This window comes from Globicephala melas, chromosome 2 (assembly GCF_963455315.2).
Source record: "Globicephala melas chromosome 2, mGloMel1.2, whole genome shotgun sequence".
NCBI lineage: Eukaryota > Metazoa > Chordata > Mammalia > Artiodactyla > Delphinidae > Globicephala > Globicephala melas.
This window is the reverse complement of record NC_083315.2, coordinates 140,139,149-140,161,369: the sequence shown is the minus strand read 5'-3', so window position 1 is coordinate 140,161,369 and position 22,221 is coordinate 140,139,149. Positions and strand designations below refer to the sequence as shown.

At 36.2% G+C, this 22,221-nt stretch overlaps 1 protein-coding gene across 3 annotated transcripts in view; it reads right to left on the bottom strand.

The window, feature by feature from the left end:
- SYNE2 (spectrin repeat containing nuclear envelope protein 2) overlaps window positions 1-22,221 on the bottom strand; it is a 271,795-nt gene that overhangs the window by 151,072 nt on the left and 98,502 nt on the right. For all 3 annotated transcript variants that reach the window (XM_030855184.2, XM_030855186.2, XM_030855185.2), the window contains exons 35-46: window positions 21,114-21,314; window positions 20,596-20,767; window positions 19,950-20,062; window positions 18,525-18,727; window positions 17,948-18,067; window positions 17,558-17,849; window positions 16,320-16,471; window positions 15,081-15,390; window positions 13,752-13,916; window positions 10,725-11,066; window positions 1,331-1,486; window positions 238-503 (exon numbers count right to left, since the gene is read on the bottom strand). In XM_030855184.2, the coding sequence (XP_030711044.2) occupies window positions 238-503; window positions 1,331-1,486; window positions 10,725-11,066; window positions 13,752-13,916; window positions 15,081-15,390; window positions 16,320-16,471; window positions 17,558-17,849; window positions 17,948-18,067; window positions 18,525-18,727; window positions 19,950-20,062; window positions 20,596-20,767; window positions 21,114-21,314 (2,492 nt within the window). The remainder of the gene's footprint in view (window positions 1-237; window positions 504-1,330; window positions 1,487-10,724; window positions 11,067-13,751; window positions 13,917-15,080; window positions 15,391-16,319; window positions 16,472-17,557; window positions 17,850-17,947; window positions 18,068-18,524; window positions 18,728-19,949; window positions 20,063-20,595; window positions 20,768-21,113; window positions 21,315-22,221) is intronic.

Sequence of the window (22,221 nt, the reverse complement as noted above, 5' to 3'; positions counted from 1 at the left end):
TTAATAAATTAATTTGTAAAATTAATATAATTTAATTGTAAAATTAATATGAATATTTTTTGCATGAAACCAACAGAATTTTCTTCAATGGTTTCCATATGAAATTAATTTCCACACTGTAGTATTAAAATCATAATATTCTTTAATAGTATAAACTCTTAACACCCTGGGCCTGTCCAAGGCAGTGGAGCCTATGGTTGAACACAAAGAATGCACATCCTAAATTCTTATACTTACACTTTTAGACTTTCCTTTTCTGTCAGCAAGGCTTTCATCGAGGATTCAACTGCCACGAGGTGTTCCTGAAAATCTTTAAGGAGACAGTATTGGCTTTCTTTCTTTTTCTTCAAAGTAATAAGTGCCTGAAGCAGATTGTCCAAGTGCTGCACTGAATACCTTTCACTGTGGGGAAACAAGGCACTTGTTTCTGCTTTCTTCAGATATTCAATTTGTTCTAGTGGTTCAATGGCTGCTTTCTTTGCTTCCAACTGGGTACATAATTCCTAAAAACAAGTCAAGGAAATCAATAAATATACACTCACTCATTCACTCATTAATTAACTCATTTATTTTTTTCCCTTTGCTCTTTCCTTTCAGTAACACATTCTATCCCAAGAAGATGTTTTAAATATTTCATTTGCACACAAGAGAAACTAAGGTCCTGACATTTAAAAGATTTTTTTTTACTAGAGTCATGTTAAAATGTAGACTAACACTCACCATTGGTCTAATGTTTAGTAGCAAATTGGTCACCCTATTGTGTTAAAAGATTCTACAATGTCTAAAGAAGATTTATCTTTTTATTAGTTACATGCATCCCTTCTCTTTCCTGTTTGAGATACATGTTTACTGTTATGTAAACTTAGCTAAAATTGTAAGGGTCATTTTAAAAAACATGGTAATGTATTGGACTTTTAGATGCCTTTCCATAGCTATGAAAACACAGCTGTAAAAACAAAGAAGGAGTATCCCATAATGCTGATAATCAGAAAAAATAAAAGGAATTTGTCAGAATCAGAAAAATACAGAGGACTAAGAAAAGGAATGATGGCAAGTCAGAATCTCCAAATTTTCTTACTGAATAAGTAAGATTTTAGGAACTTTGTGAAAGAGAAGACTAATGTTCATTAAACTTTTACACTTCTTAAATGGAAAGATTTATACAACTTACTGATTAGTACATAATTATATAGTTACCAAACTGATCATCAGGCAAAGGTTAAATAAGACTTTTCATTCTGTGGAAGCAATTTTTTGGTAATTAAAATATATTGTATTGTACTGGATAAATGATGCAATCATGTTGTCAGTATTTTTCTTGTTTCCATACCTCTATCTCTTTTAATTGTTCATTTCTTAACATAACATCTAATTCTAAAGGTTGATTTTGCAGCTCATTGACTTTCTGCTCATCTTCAGTGGTTTTCATGCTTTCTTGAACATCAAGAGAAAGTTGTTTTGACAAAACCATTTCCACAGCTGAATTCTGAAAACATAAAAAGATTAATTGCTGAATAGTCTACCTTTCAAATAAATAATTTTTTATTTTTCTTGATGAAATAATTCCAGTTTCTTCTATTCACTCAGATTAAAGACTTTTCACAAGTACATCTGGCCACTACCAAAGAGGATTTTTCCATGCAATATTTAATGCTAATATTGGTATACCAAGAAAAATGAAACTTTTTTGACAAGACAGTATAGGATCTGGCATTGCTCAGTTATATACTGAGGAATATCTACAGTCTTAAAGAAAGAAAACGGATATGGAAAAAGCAAAAGTTCCAAAGTTTATACTTAGTATTCACCATAATGCAGAGGGCTGGGCAAATAAATGGTAGGCACTCAATGGTACCCACTGGTAGTTTAAAATAGTAAGTGGAGAGATGAAGGAAACACCAAAGTACCAAAATTTCATCATATTAAAAATGTTATGCCTAGGGACTTCCTGGCAGTGGTTAAGATTTTGCCTTCCAATGCAGGAGGTACGGGTTCGATCCCTGGTCGGGGAACTAAGATCCCACATGCCTCGCCAAAAAAAAAAAAACATAAAAAAAAAAAAAAAAAAAAAACAGAAGCAATATTGTAACAAATTCAATAAAGACTTAAAAAAAAAAAAAACGGTCCACATCAAAAAAATCTTTACCAAAAAAAAGGAATTTCCTTCTTAAAAAAAAAATGTTATGCCTTAAATTACGTAAAGGCAAGAATTCCAATTCTGGGTATGGCAGAGCAGGTTATATGTGGGGTAATCTGATCTTTTCTGAAAGCTCTAAGAAATTGAGGTTCTCAATAGGATATATAGAGACGCCATTTCAACTCATTTATTCATTCTTTCAGCAAATATTTGTTGAGCACTTACATACAACAGGCACTTTATCAGTAATTTTAAAAGATTTCCCATTATTTTGCTAAGGTATTAGTTTTTATTTTCAGGTTACTTTATAAGTGAAATACCATTTAATTTTGCCATATACTTTCATGTCAGTAAAAATCTTTGAGGTATCAAGTCTGTGAATAAAATGTGTCCACATATCCAAACAAGGTAGAAATTGCTGTTTTAGTAGTAGATAGTAGATACATTACTAGATAGTAATGTAAGATGTTAACAATAGGGGAAACTGGGTAAGGGATATATGAGAACTATCTGTACTATCTTTGCAAGCTTTCTGTCAATGTGAAACTATTCCAAAATTAGAGTTTATTTAAATAAAACAGATACTGTCTGGAGCTCCATCAATACTAACTGGTAAGAAAATTCAGCTGACCAGTGTTACTGGTTTTGAAGTATTTACTTGGCACTTAGCACAAGTCACTTCTTCTACAAGGCTGCAAATAATTGAAATGATTTTTCAAATTTCCCCCATTTCCAGTTTGTTCGTGCAAACTATGGTTAAAATCTCCATGGAAGGCAGCATCTTGGGTGGGGGTGGGGGGTGGGAGACCCACGAAGGCTGTGAGAGGAAAGGACAGAGGTGCTACACCACAGATTTCATTGGCCCATGGGTACTCTATGCCATGAACTGCAATTCTATGAGGTGGACGCCTGCCTCCTTTTAATCTGATGGCTACTGTTGCTTACAGCACCCAACAAATCCACCTGTAGGGCAAGCGCTCCTGCGCTAAAGGCATAGATACTAAACCCAGGAAAACTTTACTTCTTATCAATAATTTATCAGGAATTCAGAGCCCTGGTCTCTCTTACCTGATGGACTGGTCACTTAAGGACTAGCCACATTCATAACCTGCCATTTGTAATATGCCTTCCATGGTCAGGGAGAGCATCCTAAAAAACTTGAAATCACCCCATAACACCATTTGTTTACCAACTCCAAAAGCCACGTTTCCACTTTGGTAAAAAATCCAACAGAATCCCTCAAATGAACATTTTAAATTTAAAAGGTAACATTCCTTTGCTCATGCCCGAGAGGTTAGAACACAGGCTTGTGTCCTGATTGGCTCCTGGAAAGATTCTTTTATATTTCATAGCCAGTGACCATTTGCTCATCACCCTTAGCGGTATGTTATTTTTATTTTGCAGGCTCATTTGAAACATCTTATTTTAAATTATAAGAGAATTCAAATATCTTTAAAACAACAGAATATAACAGATAATCATTACCCATGACACAGATATAACTGATATAATTTTCTATATTAAAAATATAATTTAAAGCCCAGTCCTCAACCCTTTCTCATCTCTTCCTCCCTAGAACTAACCACTATTCTAAAATCCACACATACTTGTCTTTATACTTTGACTACATGTGTTAATATACATACAGTATTGTTTTATATATTTTTAATTCTTATAAAATTGGAATCACACATGTATCATTTTACAACTTAGTTTCCTCACTCAGCGGTATGTTTTGAGGTTTATCATGGTGTCAGATATAAATCCCATTCAGTCATTTTACGTTTGTATACTGTTCTGCTATCTGAATGAACACGACTTACTTGTCTGTCAGGCTACTATGGACATCATCATTGCTTCCAACTTTTCCTATTATAGATATTACTGTGATAAACACCCTTGTTTTAGGCCTTCTTGCACTTATGTGTGAGTTTCTTTGGGACGTTTTCCTAGAACTGAAATTATTCCTTTTGATTCTCGATAGACAGTTATTGATTTGTTCCTACCAGCATGGTAAAAGAATTTGTATTTTCCCTATTCATCTCTGGTATTTGGTACTAACAGACAATAATGTCTGCCAATACATTGGGTGTGAAGTTGACATCATTATTGTTTTATGCTCCCTGGTCATATGAGTCTTACCTCCTGTGGATTACTTCTGCATAATCATTGACTATTTTTTATTGGGTTGGTTATAATTTCTAGTGTTCTTTTATATACTGGATACTAGTCTTCTAACCATTTTATGTACTGCAATTATTATCTCTCAGTAGATTGTCTTTAAACTTTATATATGGTATCTTTTGTTGACTATGACTTTAATGTTTTAATGCAGTCAAATTTATCAATCTTTTCCTGTTTGGGCTTCTGCTTTTAGGGCCTTTTTGTGTGTGTGTGTGGTACGCGGGCCTCTCACTGTTGTGGCCTCTCCCGTTGCAGAGCACAGGCTCTGGACGCGCAGGCTCAGCGGCCACGGCTCACGGGCCTAGTCGCTCTGCGGCATGTGGGATCTTCCCGGACTGGGGCACGAACCCGTGTCCCCTGCATCGGCAGGTGGACTCTCAACCACTGCGCCACCAGGGAAGCCCTGAGATCTCAAAAATATAATGTATACATAATAATTTATTTTTATTTAGCCTGTTCAAGGTTCTCTGTACTTCTTGAAATTGAGAATTCATATTATTCTTCAATTCTGGAAAATTCTCAGCCTTTCTTTTCCTCCATTCTCTCTATTCTCTCCTTCTACAACTCCTACCAGAATTGTGTTTGACCATCTCATTATAGCCACTGGGTCCTTAAAATCTCTTTCCTCTTTTCCATCTCTTTATAGCTCTGTGTTGGATTGTGGGTAATTTTCTAACATATTTTAGCAAACTAATTCTCTCTTCAAGCTGTATCAAGTGTGCTACTTGACCAGAGCAATCTTAATCTCAATGACTTAAAAAACATTATTGAAGTTCCTTATGGTTCTTTTTCAAATCTAACCTTTTTTCTCAAAGTATTTTATTCTCTCATTATGATTTCAAATCCATCTATCATTAACCATTTAAAACATATTATTGTATGTTTCAAACTGCTGCACTGTCTCACTATCCCAGTATATTAATTCCTCTCAATTTTAGTGATGAGGACTCTTCTGGTGGAATGTTGCTTTGTGTTATTGATTGACTGACTGATTCATACTAACTCAGGGTTATCAGACTTTTTTTTTTTTAAACTATATTGTGGGAATTCCTATGACCTGATCAGTAGAACTGACCGCACCCCCTTATGCAGATTTGTGTTTGCTTCTTCCAGGTACCTCAAGGAGATAAAGACAGAGGCTGATTTACATGTTAATTTCTTAACTTGAATTGCTCCACAATGCAAGTAGTATAGATTTGGACTCTAAACCTGTTTGAGATATAGGGTGGTTCTGATTTCTCATGGGAGACCTTCTTTTCCCACCCGCAGTCAGAATAAGTAGGTCCTAGGCCTTTCTCTGGGTTAGAGATTTTCTTGTTGGCCTTTCTCCCTTTCTCTTCAAGGGCCCTGTCCATTCTGGAGTAACCACTCCAATGCATGGACTCTCATGAGCCCTTATGAACTCTAAGCCCCGGGACATCTGATTCTTTCCCTTCTCCACTTCTCCTGGAATTTCTCTTAAAAAAAAAAAAACAAAAATACTACGATCAGTATAAACTTAAAACAAAGTATAACTTAATAAGCATACATATTGAACCTCTGAGCATAAATGGAATTTTCAAAGTTAATAATAAATTTAAAGTAGAAAATGACGATTCTATCAAAAGCCTGGTTCTGTTATATTGCTAACTATATTTACTTTTTTAAAAACTGTTGCTTTTTTTCAACCGTGTATCTTTTCTTTGAGTTTGGCCTGTTTGGAAAAGAACAGGAGGTGAGAAAGAATGTCATCAATTCTCCTAAAGGGTAGGACTGTGTTACTGTCATTTTTATGTCCCTTAATTCACAAAGTAAACATTTTACTTTAACATTCAAAACACTGAGCTTTAAGTAACTAAGCATTGTCTCTGGCTTGCGCAACCTAGCAGCATAGTCAAGAGGTAAAGACCATGACAGCTTCACTATCCTTTTCCCATTCAGGGGCAATGGCCCCGTGGCTATAATAATTCTGTGACAGTGAGAAACTACATCTATCACTTATAACCTGCCAACATTGGGACAGTGTCATACGTACTCTAGAGGATATATTTCTTTCTTCTCTAAAGCATTCCAACATGAAGTAGTAAAACAACAATTCTAAGCGTAAGCAAACATCCATCACTTTTAGAGACAAAACCGAATGGCAGATCAGGTTAATCTCAGAGGCTGCCTCTTTCTCTTAGCATATTGTCTAAAATGTTAACATGACCCGTAATGCACTTGGGACTCAGCCAGCCCTGCCTACCTCCCAGGCCTCACCTCTGTCCTTCTCCTCTCCTCCTCCCACTATGCAGTGGCCTTATTCCAGTTTCTGACGCCTCATGTTTTCTCCCCCCACAAGAGGAAAGTCTACTTTCTCTGCCAAGAGTGCTCCTGACACCCAGCTCTGAGCTCTGTTATCTCCAATCCACGCTGCTGGTCTCAGGTCAAGTGCTGTTTCTTTAGAGAAGCTCTCTGAACTTCAGAGAACTACAGTTCAAGCCAGCCTCCTTTATTATAGATAATCATGGAAACGTGTTCCTTCCTTTAGTTGCTGTAATTAGCCTCTCATCAGTTAATTAGTTGATTAATGTATGTCTCCTCCTCTAGACCAGAAGCTCTATGAGAATAGAGACCACGTCTATTTTCACTCACCGATGAACCCTAACTGCCCGTTCAAGAAATTTTTACCGAATGGATGTATAGATGAATTCACATTAGAAAAAATAAATAAATAAGAGAATTTCATTTAGTCTTCGATTGCCAAGATTAACAATTTGTGGTTTATAAAGTAGAGTTGGAAAGAAATTGAGGACCCATCAATCTAGCAGCTGTGGACCAGAGATCTGTTAGGAATGACAGGAACAGGGCTTGTTTGGGCTTAACGAGAGTAGAGAAGGTTTGAAACACGCATGAGAACTGGAGTCAAACAGCATACTGGCATATTAAACCTCAATGAACAACCCACATAACACATTCAATAAAACTGTGAGGTAGACCACCAAGCATCAGGCTGGGCAGAGGCGCCTGGCTCTAGTCCCAGCTCTGCTAGAATGAGAACTCGGCTGATTAACATCTTCTGACATTAATTCCCTAATCTGAAACACAGGGTTAGGAGAGACATTTTCTAAGGTTTCTCAGCCTAAGATTTCAGGACTTTGGAGCACGTTCTCAAATGCATGCTGCTTGCAGATGTTAATACCATGTCCTGTAAAGAAATAAATCTTGGATTGAGAAAAATACCTCTAGAGTAAGAAACAAGATTGGCATCCTGGCCAGAAGAGCAAAGTAATACACTTGGAAGGCAGAGTTGACACATGGCCCAACTACATGTTCCATTACAAAATTTTTTTTACTGACTTACTAGGATAACCAATACCAGAAATAAACATCATTTACTCCAGGCCTGAAAACTCTTTCCTCCTTTTCATCCTAGTACTGCCTCCCCTGAGTTTCTGGTCGCTCGCTCACAGCTGGACGCCTTGCATGTTCTGTATCTGTGATCATCCACCTTCCAGGATTTCTCTATGGGCGCCTTCTTAAATATTGAAATTATAAATGCTCAGAAAATGTTGAAAAGAACAAAAGATGATTCAGACATACTAAATTATACCTAATGACAAGGAAATTAACGAGGTAATTATAGACAAACTTTTTTTTTTTTTTTAAGAGCAATTATGTCATGTAGGTTGACACTTGGTAAGGAGTGGGCAAAAAAAGATCATTCAATACAGGTTAAGCCGTAATGCTGCTTTACGAATTTTTAGAAAAATAATAAATGAAGAATGTATCCATTTCCCTGTGTTTCCTTTTTATCATTTCCTTTTATGGACACCTGGAAGCTTAAGAGATTAGTCAGTCCTCATTTTTTATCATATCCTAATTTGTTACTTCACTTAACCTATATAGGAAGGGGGAAATGGAAGGCAGTTTTGCCTTTTCATATTTAAAAAATTTTAGAAATTCACCTCTGTAAAATTATCCAGTATGATCTGGGATCATAAGCACCACACCCTTCAGACTGCATTTTGTAACTTCTTTTGTCTCTAAGTCTGCGTTAATATTCTTGATATTAAAGAAAAATTCAGCCAAAGGTCCGGATGTAAAATATCTCCTAAATTTCATCTAAAATGAAAGTCTTGGCAATGGATTCAAACATATACATGCAATTTTGAAAAGTGCAATCACGCTTTCAGCAACTCTAAGACCAAATGCAATTTATTAAAGAAATAATAAAATGAAATAAAACTTCCTAAAATGTTTTCTGGAGACAATTTTACATAATCTGATAAAAGCCCTTCTAGGCTCCAAAAAGGCACATGAAATGAGCATTAATTAGATATTTAATTAGTATTAGATTTTAAACTGTGACAATTGTATTCTCACTTCTAGCTGAATGACTAGCACAAAAGAGGTCTCAATAAATGTTTTTAATAGATTAAATGGTTATTTTCACTGTCACAATAGTTTTTGATTAATCAGATTTATAATTCTGTAAATTGTGCTTTTCCGTGCTCTATGTATTCATTGTATAGAGACTCTTGCTTAATTTACACCTGCGTCTTATATTTGTCACTTTGTATTATATTTGTCTATGCTGATTTTGATCTCTTATACCAGTTGTAGTTCAACTTTCAAACTGCTCTTGTATAGAGAACAAACTTGTAGTTACCAGTGGGGAGAAGTTAGGGGGAAGGAATAGGGGATTAACAACCTATTAGGTATAAAATAAGCTACAAGGATATATTGTACAACATGGGGAATATAGCCAATATTTTATAATATCTATAAATGGAGTATAACCTTTAAAAATTGTGAATCGCTATATTGTACATCTGCAATTTATATGATATGGTACAGCAACTATACTTCAATTTTAAAAAACTTAAAAAATAAAAAAATTTTAATAAAATGAAAATTAAAAAAAAATTTTTTAACTGCTCTTGATCTTGGTCTAACATTACATAGAATAAAGTAAATACAGTCAGTACTTAGCGTAGAGAAGATAAGAAGCACAGATTCAAGAAAAAAGATTCATGTTACAAAAGAGGGGGAAAAAAAGGTAAAATGTCGCTAGAAATTAAAACTAGATTCCTCTAGGCCAGACCTGCAAAAATTATTTGAAGACTTAAGTCCCTCCATCTGCTCTAAAAAAAATCATTCTAATGAAGTGCCATAAATTATCAATAACTCATCATTCAAGATTAAGTGAAATCTTAATAAATAAAAAAATCTTATTGGGTTATGATCTTTATATAGTTTTCAATATACTCTACTGAATTTGGAGGGTTCACAGCCAAAATTGGTCTGAGAAGCTAATCTTAAAGTTATTAAGCAAATCTCTTTAGCAATGTCATGAATTAGGATAGAAAGCACTCAGGTATTTTTCCTTTTTTACTTATTTACTCTCTTTAAATACCGTTAAGAAAGTTTCTTTTACACGTACAGCTTCAAGAGTTTCACCACAGGGCCCTAATCCTTTAAGACATATTTCCTTAGCTCTATCTAACACTGTTTGTGGGATTTAGAAGTCTTCTCCTATGGCCAGAGAGATGCTCCACTGGCGTTTAACCTTGTTTTACACATTTCTAGAAAACCTTATCTGGTTCCTCTAATCCTCCATGATTTCTGCTCTAGGAAGACAACAGAAGTACAGGCTCTCTTCATTCCTGTGTATTAGGTATTCCATAAAAAGCTGACGAGGACCCACACCTGAATGGTCTAACCTTTGCTGCTGTCCCACTGGACCCTGGATTGTGAGAGGCTAACAGGCAGGCTCTTTCAAATGTAGCTTACTGGATGGCTCTTGTGCCTTTTCCATTTCAATCTCTAACCTATGAGAAAGCACTTTAAGACCTACAGGAAAATGTACCCATTTGGATGTTTAGAATGAAAACAAAACAATATTCTTTCTTCTCCACAGGGACCATCAGGAGGCTGAATGTTGATATTCTCACACCAAATGATCTGACATTTAAAAATACATTTGCAGTACAGGGTTAACGTAAGAAGAAAGGCCCCTATCCTTTCAAATGGTCTCTGATTTCATTATGAAATCAACCGAAAAAAAAAAAAAAAGACCCTAAAAAATAGGGCTGTTGGATTTTTTTCCTAAGAAATGTGGGTACAGCACATTTTCTTTTGCCTTTTCCAATTTGCCTTTGAGCGCCTGATCCAGGAAACTGTATCTGATTACATATCAGAGAGAATAATAAACCTAAATTGATGACTGACATTTCTAACAGATGAACAGTAATATTTCACTGCTGAAATCCTGGACAGTTTTCTAAGGGCTCTTTTGACAAGTGGGCATCATAAATAGCCAGCAGATTGAGGGTTTAATTATGAAATCAGAAGGCTTGATTCACGACCCTCTTTTCAGAGTCCAACACCACCTCTTCATTCGCAGACACGATGTCTTAGAGATGCAATCACAAGCACTTACCTTATTTATTTCCCAGTCTTCCTCCAACTTCTCCACTGCAGCTGAGTCCTCAGTGGACTCCTGTACATCAGAAGTGACCTGCTCCTCTCTGCCTGGCAGAGGAAACTTTTCTCTCTTTTCTGTTGAGCATTTTGATTTGAGAATGCTGTTGAGACAATTTTCCATCTCCTGCTTAGCAGATTCAAGTCTGTTTTCCAAATCTTTTTGTTTACACTTAAGTGATTTTATATCATCTTTAATAATCTTCTGTCCCACTGAAGATGTATTTTGCTTGATGGATTTCGCTAAAGCTAAAATCTTCTCTAATGTGCCATCTTGTAAACGGAGACTGTTCTCTAGTTCCTGTGAGTGGAGAAAAGATTGTCACAGAAGTATCACTGTTCAATTGTCACAAGAGTTAATTGACTTTTGTAAATCATAGCATGTTCTGCTTCACTAGTGGAAAGTATAAAAAACTTATCAACCCGTATCACAAAGAAGGAACTTTGGGCAAAATTTAAACCAATGTAGCAGCCCAGATCAAATTCTCTAACAGATTTTATAAGATGCTAGAAATGTATAAGAAGTAACAAAGAAAATTTTCACAACCAGTTCCTGGAACATAGGAAATGGTCAACACATATTTGTTGAGTACATATTTTGTTCAAGATACTATATAATATACAAGTAATACTAAAATCAAACACAATCAAAACACTAAATAATAAGTGCCTACTTTGTGCAAGGCCCTAAAAAGAATAAAAGAATCATTTAGAGTGTGCCTGCATGAATCTAGTGCTAATATTTAAAATTCAGAGCAAAGTTTAACTCAATCTATCGAATGTAATATCTTAAATATATTAGAAACTCAATCAATATTTACTAAATGCATGAATGGATGAGGCTAATTTGAGACCTCTATACGCAAAAGGAATTTGATAAACTATAGCAGCTACTGATGTGACTACTGAAAGAGAATAAGCCTTAAAGTTACTAGGTGAACTATATAGTATTTATTAGTCACTGTTCTAATGGACTATACAATAAATATTCATTCATTCATCTAACAAACAGCAAGTATTATGATAGGTTTTGAAATTACATAGATGAGTAAAACACAGTCCCTTCACAATCCTATAGTCTAGTGAGAAAGACAAAGAAATAAACAAATAATTGTAACAGAATATGGAAAGATGTATGCTAACAAATATGTACAGGTCATCGAAACATTTTAGCTGGAAGAAGGGAGTTCCAGATTGCATTTTGATAGACCCGAGGTGGCCATGGGATAGGTGCACCAGAAAGGGTGATACTGCAGGCAGGGAGCCCATTCAGATGTCTAATGCAGGGATCTGTGAGATGAGGGTCTGCTCTAATGCAGCAGTAATGGGGGTAACAGTGGAGGGACAAATTGTTGAGATAATCCAGAGATGAAAGAGACAGCACTTGATGTCTGTCTAGATTGGGGAGTCTGGGAAAGGATATCCAGGTTTCTGACCCGGCAGCCTAGAGAGATGGTATAGATACCCACAGAGTCAGAGAAGAAGAAGCAGGCTCATTGGTAGGGAACTGGGGTATGGAGAAAGGGAAGGAGATGATGAGTTATTTTCTGGACATGCTGAACCACAAATAACTATGAGACACCCAAGGAGAGATGTCTAGTGGGGTCAGAAGACCCAAGTTGCAGACTCACTCTGTCATTTAACCTGGGTGACCTTGTAAGTTTCTCGCCTCTCTGGAACTCAGCTCATCATGTATAAAATGAGGAGTCTTGGGACTTCCCTGGTGGTGCAGTGGTTAAGATTTCACGCTCCCAATGCAGGGGGCTGGAGTTCGATCCCTAGTCAGGGAACTAGATCCCACATGCATGCCACAACTAAGAGTTTGCATGCCACAACTAAGGAGCCCGTGAGCCGCAACTAAGGAGCCCATGAGCCACAACTAAGGAGCCCACCTGCCGCAACTAAGACCCAGTGCAACCAAATAAATAAATAAATATTTTTAAAAAGATGTGTTTTAAAAAAAATGAGGAGTCTGAACTTGACAGCTTCTGAGATTCCTTCTAGCTATAGCAGAAGGCTATATTTTAATTTTTCAACAGGAGCCTGAGCTCCTCAGAGTGAGGCTCGTGTCTTGCACTTTTCTCAGTATCCAAGGCACCCAAACAGTGCCTTGGACATGATGAGCCCTCAACATTTGTCAAATTATCACTGTTAAAAGGGAGGTAGCCTTGTCACAATGTCAAGCTGTTCTGGAGGGGAAATCTTGCTTGATTCCCAGGTTCCTAAAAAGAAGAGATAAGAAATTCCCAAGCTCATGCCAGCAGTGCTGCCCTGAGACTTGCCCCATGCAATCTCCAGTCAAATAACTGTGAAAGAAGCAGCTAAGAAAATGCTTTACTCTGTTTTCTTCTAGAGGACACCAGTTGGGCCTGTTTATGTTGGCTGTGCAAACAGTGAGCATCCAAGGAATGTGTTTCGAGAATGTGGGTAAAGAGCTGCAATCCTTACTGTATAAGGAGAGGGGTTGTTGAAGTGAGGCTGAGAATTTTAAAAGCCCTACATCTGCAGAGACCTCTAAGGTAGTCCATGAGTATGAAAATTAATAAGGTGAAAATTATACAACTCCCATCCACCCATGATGAAGAATGCAAAATTGAATCATTTCTCCCTAGGTCTTATTGCATTCGTTATATCCTTTGAATACCCAGTATCTCCTGGAATCACTGTGCTGTCTCTTAAACAAAGATCTCCAGGAGCTATAGACTGCTCATGGGTGGAATTGTCTCTAAGGGTCCAGAGCACAGAGTACTGTTCAACTCAAATTATAAATGGATTTGCTCACTAAAGAAGAACATTTCCACTTTTTATGACTGGTCAGGACTTTATCCAATAGTCATCTGAATAGCATTTTCAGCATTTGAATTTTTTCTTTTTTTATTTCTTTTCTTTCACCATTTGAATTTTTGATCAAAGACCCTGATTTGTCAAGTTGTAATTAATATTGATTTTTTTAAAATGTCTATCATGTCTGGACATTGTTTAATACCTTCAGTTTCTGCATTTTTTCCTCAACTGCTATTTGATCCACAGGCTTATCAGAAAAACCGACATATTCCTTGGAGATAGAGTCCAATGCAGTATTTAGGTCTGTGATGCAAACCTGGTACGAGTCGTGTTCTTGAACATGACCTTCCAATTTTTGCACAGAATCCTAAAAATAAAACATTGATAATGCATGCATTAGGTCCCTGAATTATCCCACTCAGAAAATAATTAAATGGTTCATAAACATTTGTTTTATGAGGTTTCATCTTGAAAAAGGAATATGGCCATAAATCATCCAGAGTTCTTAAGTAAAGTTTTTAGTGTTGAGATATTTGTTTCCCCCATGTTTCTTTGCCTTCATTTCACTCCCGAAAACAACCTGTCAAGAGGTTTACAAAATGAAATGACTACAAATTATATCATCAAATCACAAACACCCATAACAAAGCAGTTCCCTTAATTATCCTTCTTACTACAAGCAAGTACCCACTCTTGGAAATGAGACTATGTGAAATCAACCTAACCTCAGATTCCTTTCATAAGACTCAAACTCCAAAACTGTGGGTTAGGAAAAAGTAATCCTAACTCAAGAGCAAGACCACCTTCAGGTTCTCTCTCTGGAATAAGAAAATAAGGTGACCACACCTGATCAGAAAAGAACAGCAATTATTAAACTAAATAACTCACAGCCAAGTGGGTATAAGCAAGATTATACCCACACAACTCCTGCTATCTCTATAAGCAAGATTTCTTATCCAGGAAAGATATATTGAATCTGGCTTTCAGTATGCAAAGATTTATAAACAATTCTCTTAAGAGAATAATATGCCTCATGACAAGATGACATTTTACCTCTTAATTCTTTTATTGCAGATCATGTGGAAAGACTCAAGGGAGAAACCTGGTAAGGTTTATACAGAATAATGGATATAACTATTATAATAGATGATAGATGGATGGATATGTGAATGGATGGACGGATGAATGCAAGCATGGATGAATGGATGGATAGATGGATGCTGCATGGACAACTTTGACACTGTTACCTACATAAAGATGCCTAAACATATCTTAATCCTTCCAACCCCTTATGAGGGGAACTTTGATGAGAGGAAACAACACTATTATCAAATAATACACACTGGATTTCTCTAGCGAAACTGACCAAATTGATTGCTCCATCTTGAGTAGTTAGTATTTGTATCTAAAACTGATAAATTTTAAAAACTTTTGATTTACCAAAAGAACAAAACAACGGTCCTATATACAAATATTACATAATTATGCATAATTAAGACAAGCATTTAAAATTTTATTTTGACCATTTCACCTGTAGCTGTTGAAGAAGACTTTCATGTAGATGCTTTATTTCCAGCCACGGCTCTTCACTAAAGTTGGGATTTTTAGTGCACTCTAAGAGGTAATTTCCTTGAGATTTTAACTCCTCTAGTAAGGATGTCAAATCTTGTGCTTTCTGGAGGAATTTCTTGTAAATTTTTAATTGAGCTTTCTTCTCCTGCAAACCATGTTGCAGAGCAAAGCCCACTTCTTGTTTCTTTTTTAGTTCTGTGAGCATTAATCTCAGATCCTCCTTACTTTGCAAATACTTCTCGCCTTCTAGTAGAAGCTTTTCTTGATGGCTAAATTTAACAAAGTATTTTACAAATGAAATGATACATCAAAATCTTATAATACAACATGCATTATTATAAAAAGCATTAAAATAACACTACTGTACATTACTCCCAGGGACTTCTTTGGCATTATAACATTCTAAATAGCCCTAAGTTTAGCTCAGAAATCAAGATTAAAATTAGTTGTAGTATTACTTTAAAAAAGTATTGTTTTTTTGTCACATAATTTGATCTGAGAAAAAATAGTTAATAATTTAGATTTCAAACTATTTCAGTTTTTATTGTTTAAATATAATTATAATATTCCATGTTTTTCTTTTTCATATAAGTAAAATAAATAAGCATTCAGTATATTGGCCAACTAACTAGTTTATGTTTTCTACAGCTTAAATTTGTTTTGATCTGTTTTTCTTAGAAAAATATAAAATTTACATTTCCACCAAATATTAAATGTATCATTTAAGACACGATATGAATTAAGAATTTTCACCAGAATTATGCCCATTACATTCAGACAACGTTTATCCATGTTTACACATTTAAGAATCTCTTAGCATATATATTTAAAAGCATGAATTATCCTGCAGTAATACCAGGAAGATACTCAGGTTGTCTGGGGAAAGGGGGTTTTGGTACAGAAGGGGAGTGTTGAAGGTGGAATGAGGCAGACAATGTTAATTTGTTACCAAGGGCCCCACGGGTTGATGCACCAGCCAAAGTAAACGCTGCCGCCGAGTTATGACAGCATGTTTCATATCTGGTGCAGAGGACTATTCTTCTTTGCTTCTGTCTCAACATTGTGATTGCCCCTGATATTACTTACTTTCTCTCCAGCAGATATATTATATCCACATCCAGAAGGCAGACAAAACATACTTGTTATGGCTTCACTGTGCAACGAAAAACCATGAAAGTGGTGAAGGCATGCCCTTTACCTTAGATATGTGTTGGCTAAGTGGAGTGTGTTGTCCCACTGGTTTCTGATATCAGTAAGGGTCTTTGGAACCATCGGAGCCTTGCTGCTCTCAGCCTGACTCACGACGGTCTGTATTTTAGCGTCCCCTTCAGGCTTTAGTAAAATGATTTCCTAAATCAAATAAAAAAGATCTTAAAATCTCATTCATACCACACAGGGATATTTCATATGATATGTTTTTATTTATAAACATTATTCAGAGATTCTAACTGCAGAGTAGATTTCAAAATTACCCTTTCATTTTTATATATTCCCCGAATACAAAGACATCCTTCACGTTGTATAGAACTGGTTCTCAGTAAGCATTTGTCACATTGATCTGATGGCATTCCTACTCTTCTCTTGATTCTCAATTGCCCTCAAAGAAATTATATGCCAAAAAATCCGTGGCAAATCCTCCTTCCAATCTGTACCATTATTTATAAATAAAGAGTTAGGGTAACAACCTGAACAAGACACTTCTATACACCCAAGATTGGGTTTATGGCTTCCCATAGGAAAATGCAGAGTGCCTCAAACCAACTGCTGTTTCTCCACCACAACGTAATTAATTCTCATTCCCTGCAACTTTATTTTCCTCTTTTGCTCCAAACAATCAAGTTCCTCCCTTCTTGGAAACACTACTCCAGATTCACCTTCCCTGGAAAACCTTTCAGATATAATCCCAAATGATCCTGATTACTTCACTATGCCAAACTAACCCTTACGGCTTGACCGCATCATCCTCTGCACTCGGTATCTGATAAACTAAGAACCACACAACCCACTCAGTATCTAATAACCTTCAGGAACCACACACATCCACTCTGAAGATGAGCTCCTCTCCAGCCCTCACCTTGACATTGCCAATGCCTCTGATGTACTGACATACATTCTTTTAACATCCTAGCAAATTTCCACCTGCTGCAGCTCTAATTTATACTTTTAATTTCATTTCTCCTGCACTCAGTGAAGACGGACAATAACTGGACATTGCTCCCACAAAGAGAGGATATACTTTCTCCCTTCTATATGCATTAAAATAATTTTAGGTCCATCATAGCCCTTCTCTTTTGCAAGCTTGGTCATCTGAATTCCTTCAACCAATCTGCAGTGATCCTATTTTCCATTAAAAAACAAATCTTTGCAGTTTTCCTCTAAATCTTTTCAAAATTAGAGTTCACTCTGACCTCTGAAATTTAGTTTCCACAGTTATACCTTTATCTTTTGGATTCTTTCCTCAAGTGGCATTTTGCCTTCAGATGAATTCAAAACCATCAGGGACTCTTTAATCCCTGTTATCCAACGAATGACATCATGTGCAAGATCATTAAAGCTCTGGTCCTTGGCAGGAGGTAACTTATCCTCTTCGTCAATTTCACATAATTGTCCCAATAATGTCTGGTATCTATTGATCAAATGTGTTGATTCTGTTACTATTTCTTCTTCCTCAGTAATCCCATATTCCTTCACAGAGTTGTTCAACTGGGCCATAGATTCAAATTGTTCCCTGTAAATTCCAAATATCATTGAAAGTTTACAGGAGCCACGACACCATTTGAGAAACCATATTCCCCAGAAGTACATTTCATGCAAGATCAGCTATACCTCTTTCTAGCTAGAGCTTGGCCAAATAGCTCAGTTTTCTCTCTTGTTCCTTCCATTTCTTTCCATTTCTCTTCTTGATTAGTCAACCACTTACTCAGGTTTCTGTGGTCATTCTGGAGACTAAAACAATATCACACACATTGGAATATAAAATCAGCAAAAAGTGTTTATCTGAAGAGAAGGTTGGCACAAATCTTGTGAGCCAACCAGGTTTTTTACTACATCTTTTTGGTTTCTTTTTTGGCTTCTTTTGAGAAAATTTAATTTGTAACATTAAAATCTGAATAATAATAACACGTATTATAGTGGAATTCTAATGAGCCATACATATACATCATAAAGAACAGGAAACAAACAAACAAACAGAAAATATTTTTGGACTCTCCCCTGAACCTTGGCCATAATTTGAGGAACTCTCCAAAATTCTATATCCCAGAGTCAAACTTGGGTTTGAAACTACATATTTTATTTTTGAAATTTGTGTGTACGTGTATCCCACTGCTAGCTGTACTGAGGCAGAGTACGTATGAAGATATCATTAGCAAACATGCTATTAGACATCACCTTTATTTCCTACCTCAGTAGCTGCTGCAAGCACTCATCAAGCTCCTTTGCTCGTGCCTGGCATATGGACTCCATTTTTTCTAATTCAATTTCTTGACTTACGATCCAACTGTTAAGCTTCTTAACAGGTGCTTTGGGCAGATGCTTTTTCACATGATTCAGTACAGTTCCCACCTGCTGTATTTCACTGCCTCTTCCTTCAAGAGTCAAGAAATCCTTAAGAAAGACAAAAAGTCAATTATATCCTATGGGCAAGTCTAAGTATGGTCCCTGCCACCCCAGTGACACTTTCCCAAGATGGTACATAGACACGCCATCTTCATAACATCCTATATAAAAGAAGTTGCTATGGAGAGGTGGCTAAGTGCAATAGCAAATGATCAAAAGACAATTTATATCGGTTCTAGAATGTGTGTGTACATTTGCATCTGACTTTCTGGGAATCACATCAAGCAAAATGATGCCACCATGTGGGTCAGTGGGAGTTAGACCGGGAAAGCCACATTTTCCTATCCTGGCTCTGCTCAGCTTCTCCCAAATACTTGCTCCTTTCTGGCAATCAATATGTAAAACTAAATAGCCTATTCTCTATTTAACTTTGTCCAAATCAGAATTTTATTTCAATGTTTGTGTTTCAAGGTTTGAGCATCAATTGTTGAGACCCATGCAATGTGCAAAGTTTAAAAAAAAAGTTGGAACTATAATTTAAAAGCAGAGAAGAAAGGTGATTTTGTCAATAAAGAATAGTATCATCAAAGCAAGGAATTAAACTGGGAACATTTAATGCCCCTGATAAGTCTGAGAGCATAAGTTATCACCAAAGCCTAAAGTACTTGATAATCTACCATAAAGTGATCAAGAATTAAAGGCGCCATATGCATTTGAAATGCCCACATTATTGCCTCTTATTTCAGGCTATCTTCCCCCACCCACTCCCATCAGCAGTGTACTGAAGTTCAACTACAATTTTTAAAAGAAATATGGCTGGGAAAAAAACTTTTTAAAAAGTCAAGCAATCTCTTATAGAAAGTAAAGGGGTTTCAAAGTCCAGATTAGGTAAAGCCTTTTTTTTAAATCAAATATGATTTTAACACAACTGAATTCACCAGCAAACATTAAGTTAAACAGCATCTTAGAATAGTTGTGAAAACAGAACCTTTTTAAGTCACTTACACCCTTACCCAGTAAACACAGAGTGTTAAAAATATTGGGTTGGCCAAAAAGTTAGTTCGGGTTTTCCGTAGATGTCACGGAAAATCCCGAACGAACTTTTTGGCCAACCAGTATTTGGGGAAAGGCCAGGTTTTTTGGAAATACTACCTCTATGTAGGGAAATACTAAGTCAAAATAATTATTGTCCTAGCTACTTATATATAGTTCTATCGCCAGCATTTTAATTTTGATAAATTTTGATTGAAATTTAAACGCGTCTTCTTACAGAAAGCTTTTGTAGTTTTTGTTCCACGCTCTTTTTTGTTTCTGATGGTTCAAAACACTCCTTAAGGTTCACTTTAACGTTGCCAAACCAGTCATTAAAGTTCTTGCACTGATCTGCAGGAAGAAAACAAAAGAAGCTATATTCATTCGAGGAATACGTCACAAACCTCGTTAAAGTAAAATATTTTGAAGCTTGCTTCCCATGCCGTGGGTACGAGTCACTGTAAAGTGATAATAAACTAAAATCTAATTTTGAGGGTTAATGGAGCCGATGTGGTAACTGTGGCATATTTTCTACACCAAACCTCCTTTCCAAGCATACAGGACACCCAGAGACACCTGCAGGGGCAGCCTGCTCACAGGCATGACCCCAGACTCTGACAACAAGGAGCAGGTCAAACACGAGGACCCTCGCGACTCTCCTTCACGAGAAAAAGATCTGGTGCTTCAACAAAAGAGATGTTATTTACGATAGGTGTAGATCAGTGAGTGTTTGCTCCTAAAAGATTTATCTGAATATTATCTCCTTAAATAGAGTGTGTGCAACCATCTCTAAGTGAAGCTTAGATTAATTAGCCTTTGTGTTCACAGTACTTATTCATACCTCAAGATTCCCAGAGGCACAGTAAGAGAAACATTGCACTCACCATTCAGTAACTTAGAGAAGTGATCTTGCAAAACACTTTTTTTGGTATTAAATAAATCACTGACACTTTCATATTGCTTTTTTAATTCAGAGAGTTCAGGAGTCAGACAACCTATTTGATTCTCAAGTAATATCATACTGTGTTTCTGCTGCAGAATTTGCTGTTGAATCTCCTAAATATATAAACAAATAGACAACAGTGAAGTCTTAAAAATGGGCTCAATCTACACAAAACATATTAGGTATCCATTGTTTCTATGAAAATCTAGATGATTTTTTATTGGGTAGACCTGCTTTCTCTTAGCTAGTAAATGTATAATGCAATGCAATTTAACATCAAATAATGACCACAAAGCAATTCAAAGGTGAAACAGTTAAATATACACAAATTGTTTTTCTGAGTTTTTCCCCCAGACTTATATTATTTTTATAATAATTATTAACCTCAAGAGGACAAGACCATCAGAAACAAGTGTGAAAATAAATCTGAACCACAGAAGAGAAGTAGCTGGGAAGTACCTCTAGTTTAGTAAAGATCTCCAAGCTGTCAGAAGGAGACAGGGCATTTAAGAGGGACTCAGTCATTCCAATCTGGGTCTTAGCCTGGTCGAGATCCTCCCTTAACTCAGCTGTGCTGCCACCGAGTGCACTGCAGTAGGATTCTCCTGTTAAACGCATTTTCACATGTTCTATCTTGTTCAAAATAGAGGACTCCATTACCTGAAATCATGAAACATATGACGTACTGTAATGGACGTGATTTAACTAGATTATAAGACACCTGCACTGCTGAAGAATGAGTGGAAACTTCGTTTCATTTCAACGTGAAATAACTTCTCTCTTTCTGATTCTTCCTTGTTCAACATCACTGATACAATTCAAACATTGCCTTTAAAGAAAAACAGTAACTTGAAAAAAACTGAAATTGACATTCTTATTTTTTTCTAAGAGACTAGGTGAATCTTCCCCTTAAAACAAGTTTTATTTAGCATACCAGTTGAGGTGCTATCTCATGGTGCTTATTGGAAAACCTATTAAAACATATAGAAAAAAGTTAAATAGCCAGCATTTATTAAGTGTTTATTACGTACACAACATCATGGTAAGCACTTTATATACAAAATACAGGCTTAAGAAGGATAAGTAACTTGCCCAAGATCACAAAGTTGGCTGGCAGCAGACCCAGGCCCTCCCCCATAAGGTCTGACTCCAGAGCTTATATTCAGGCACTTTGCACTTTGATTTAAATAAAAGTCTAACAAATCTCTTCACACAATAGAAAATCACACTTGGGGCAATCTCCCTGTTACTCCATCTAGCAACTAATAAACTTGGAATTTCTTGAGCCATGTTCTCCTTCCTAGGCCCAAGACACTTATGAGGAAACCCTCGTTACTTTACACGAAGCAAGGTAACATCTCCCCCTCTGCACAAGAGGCCTGTGAAATAAATGAGATGAGAATAAGAGAATGCAAAAAATTATTCATTCTAAAATGGGAGAAATATAATAAACTATGCTGGCTATTAAAATTTTGGTTGGACATGACTAAAGATGAATCAAGTAATGATCCTAATTTTATTTTAGGTTTAAGTTTTAGAATTCTGGCTATGAGCATTACTTTAGAGG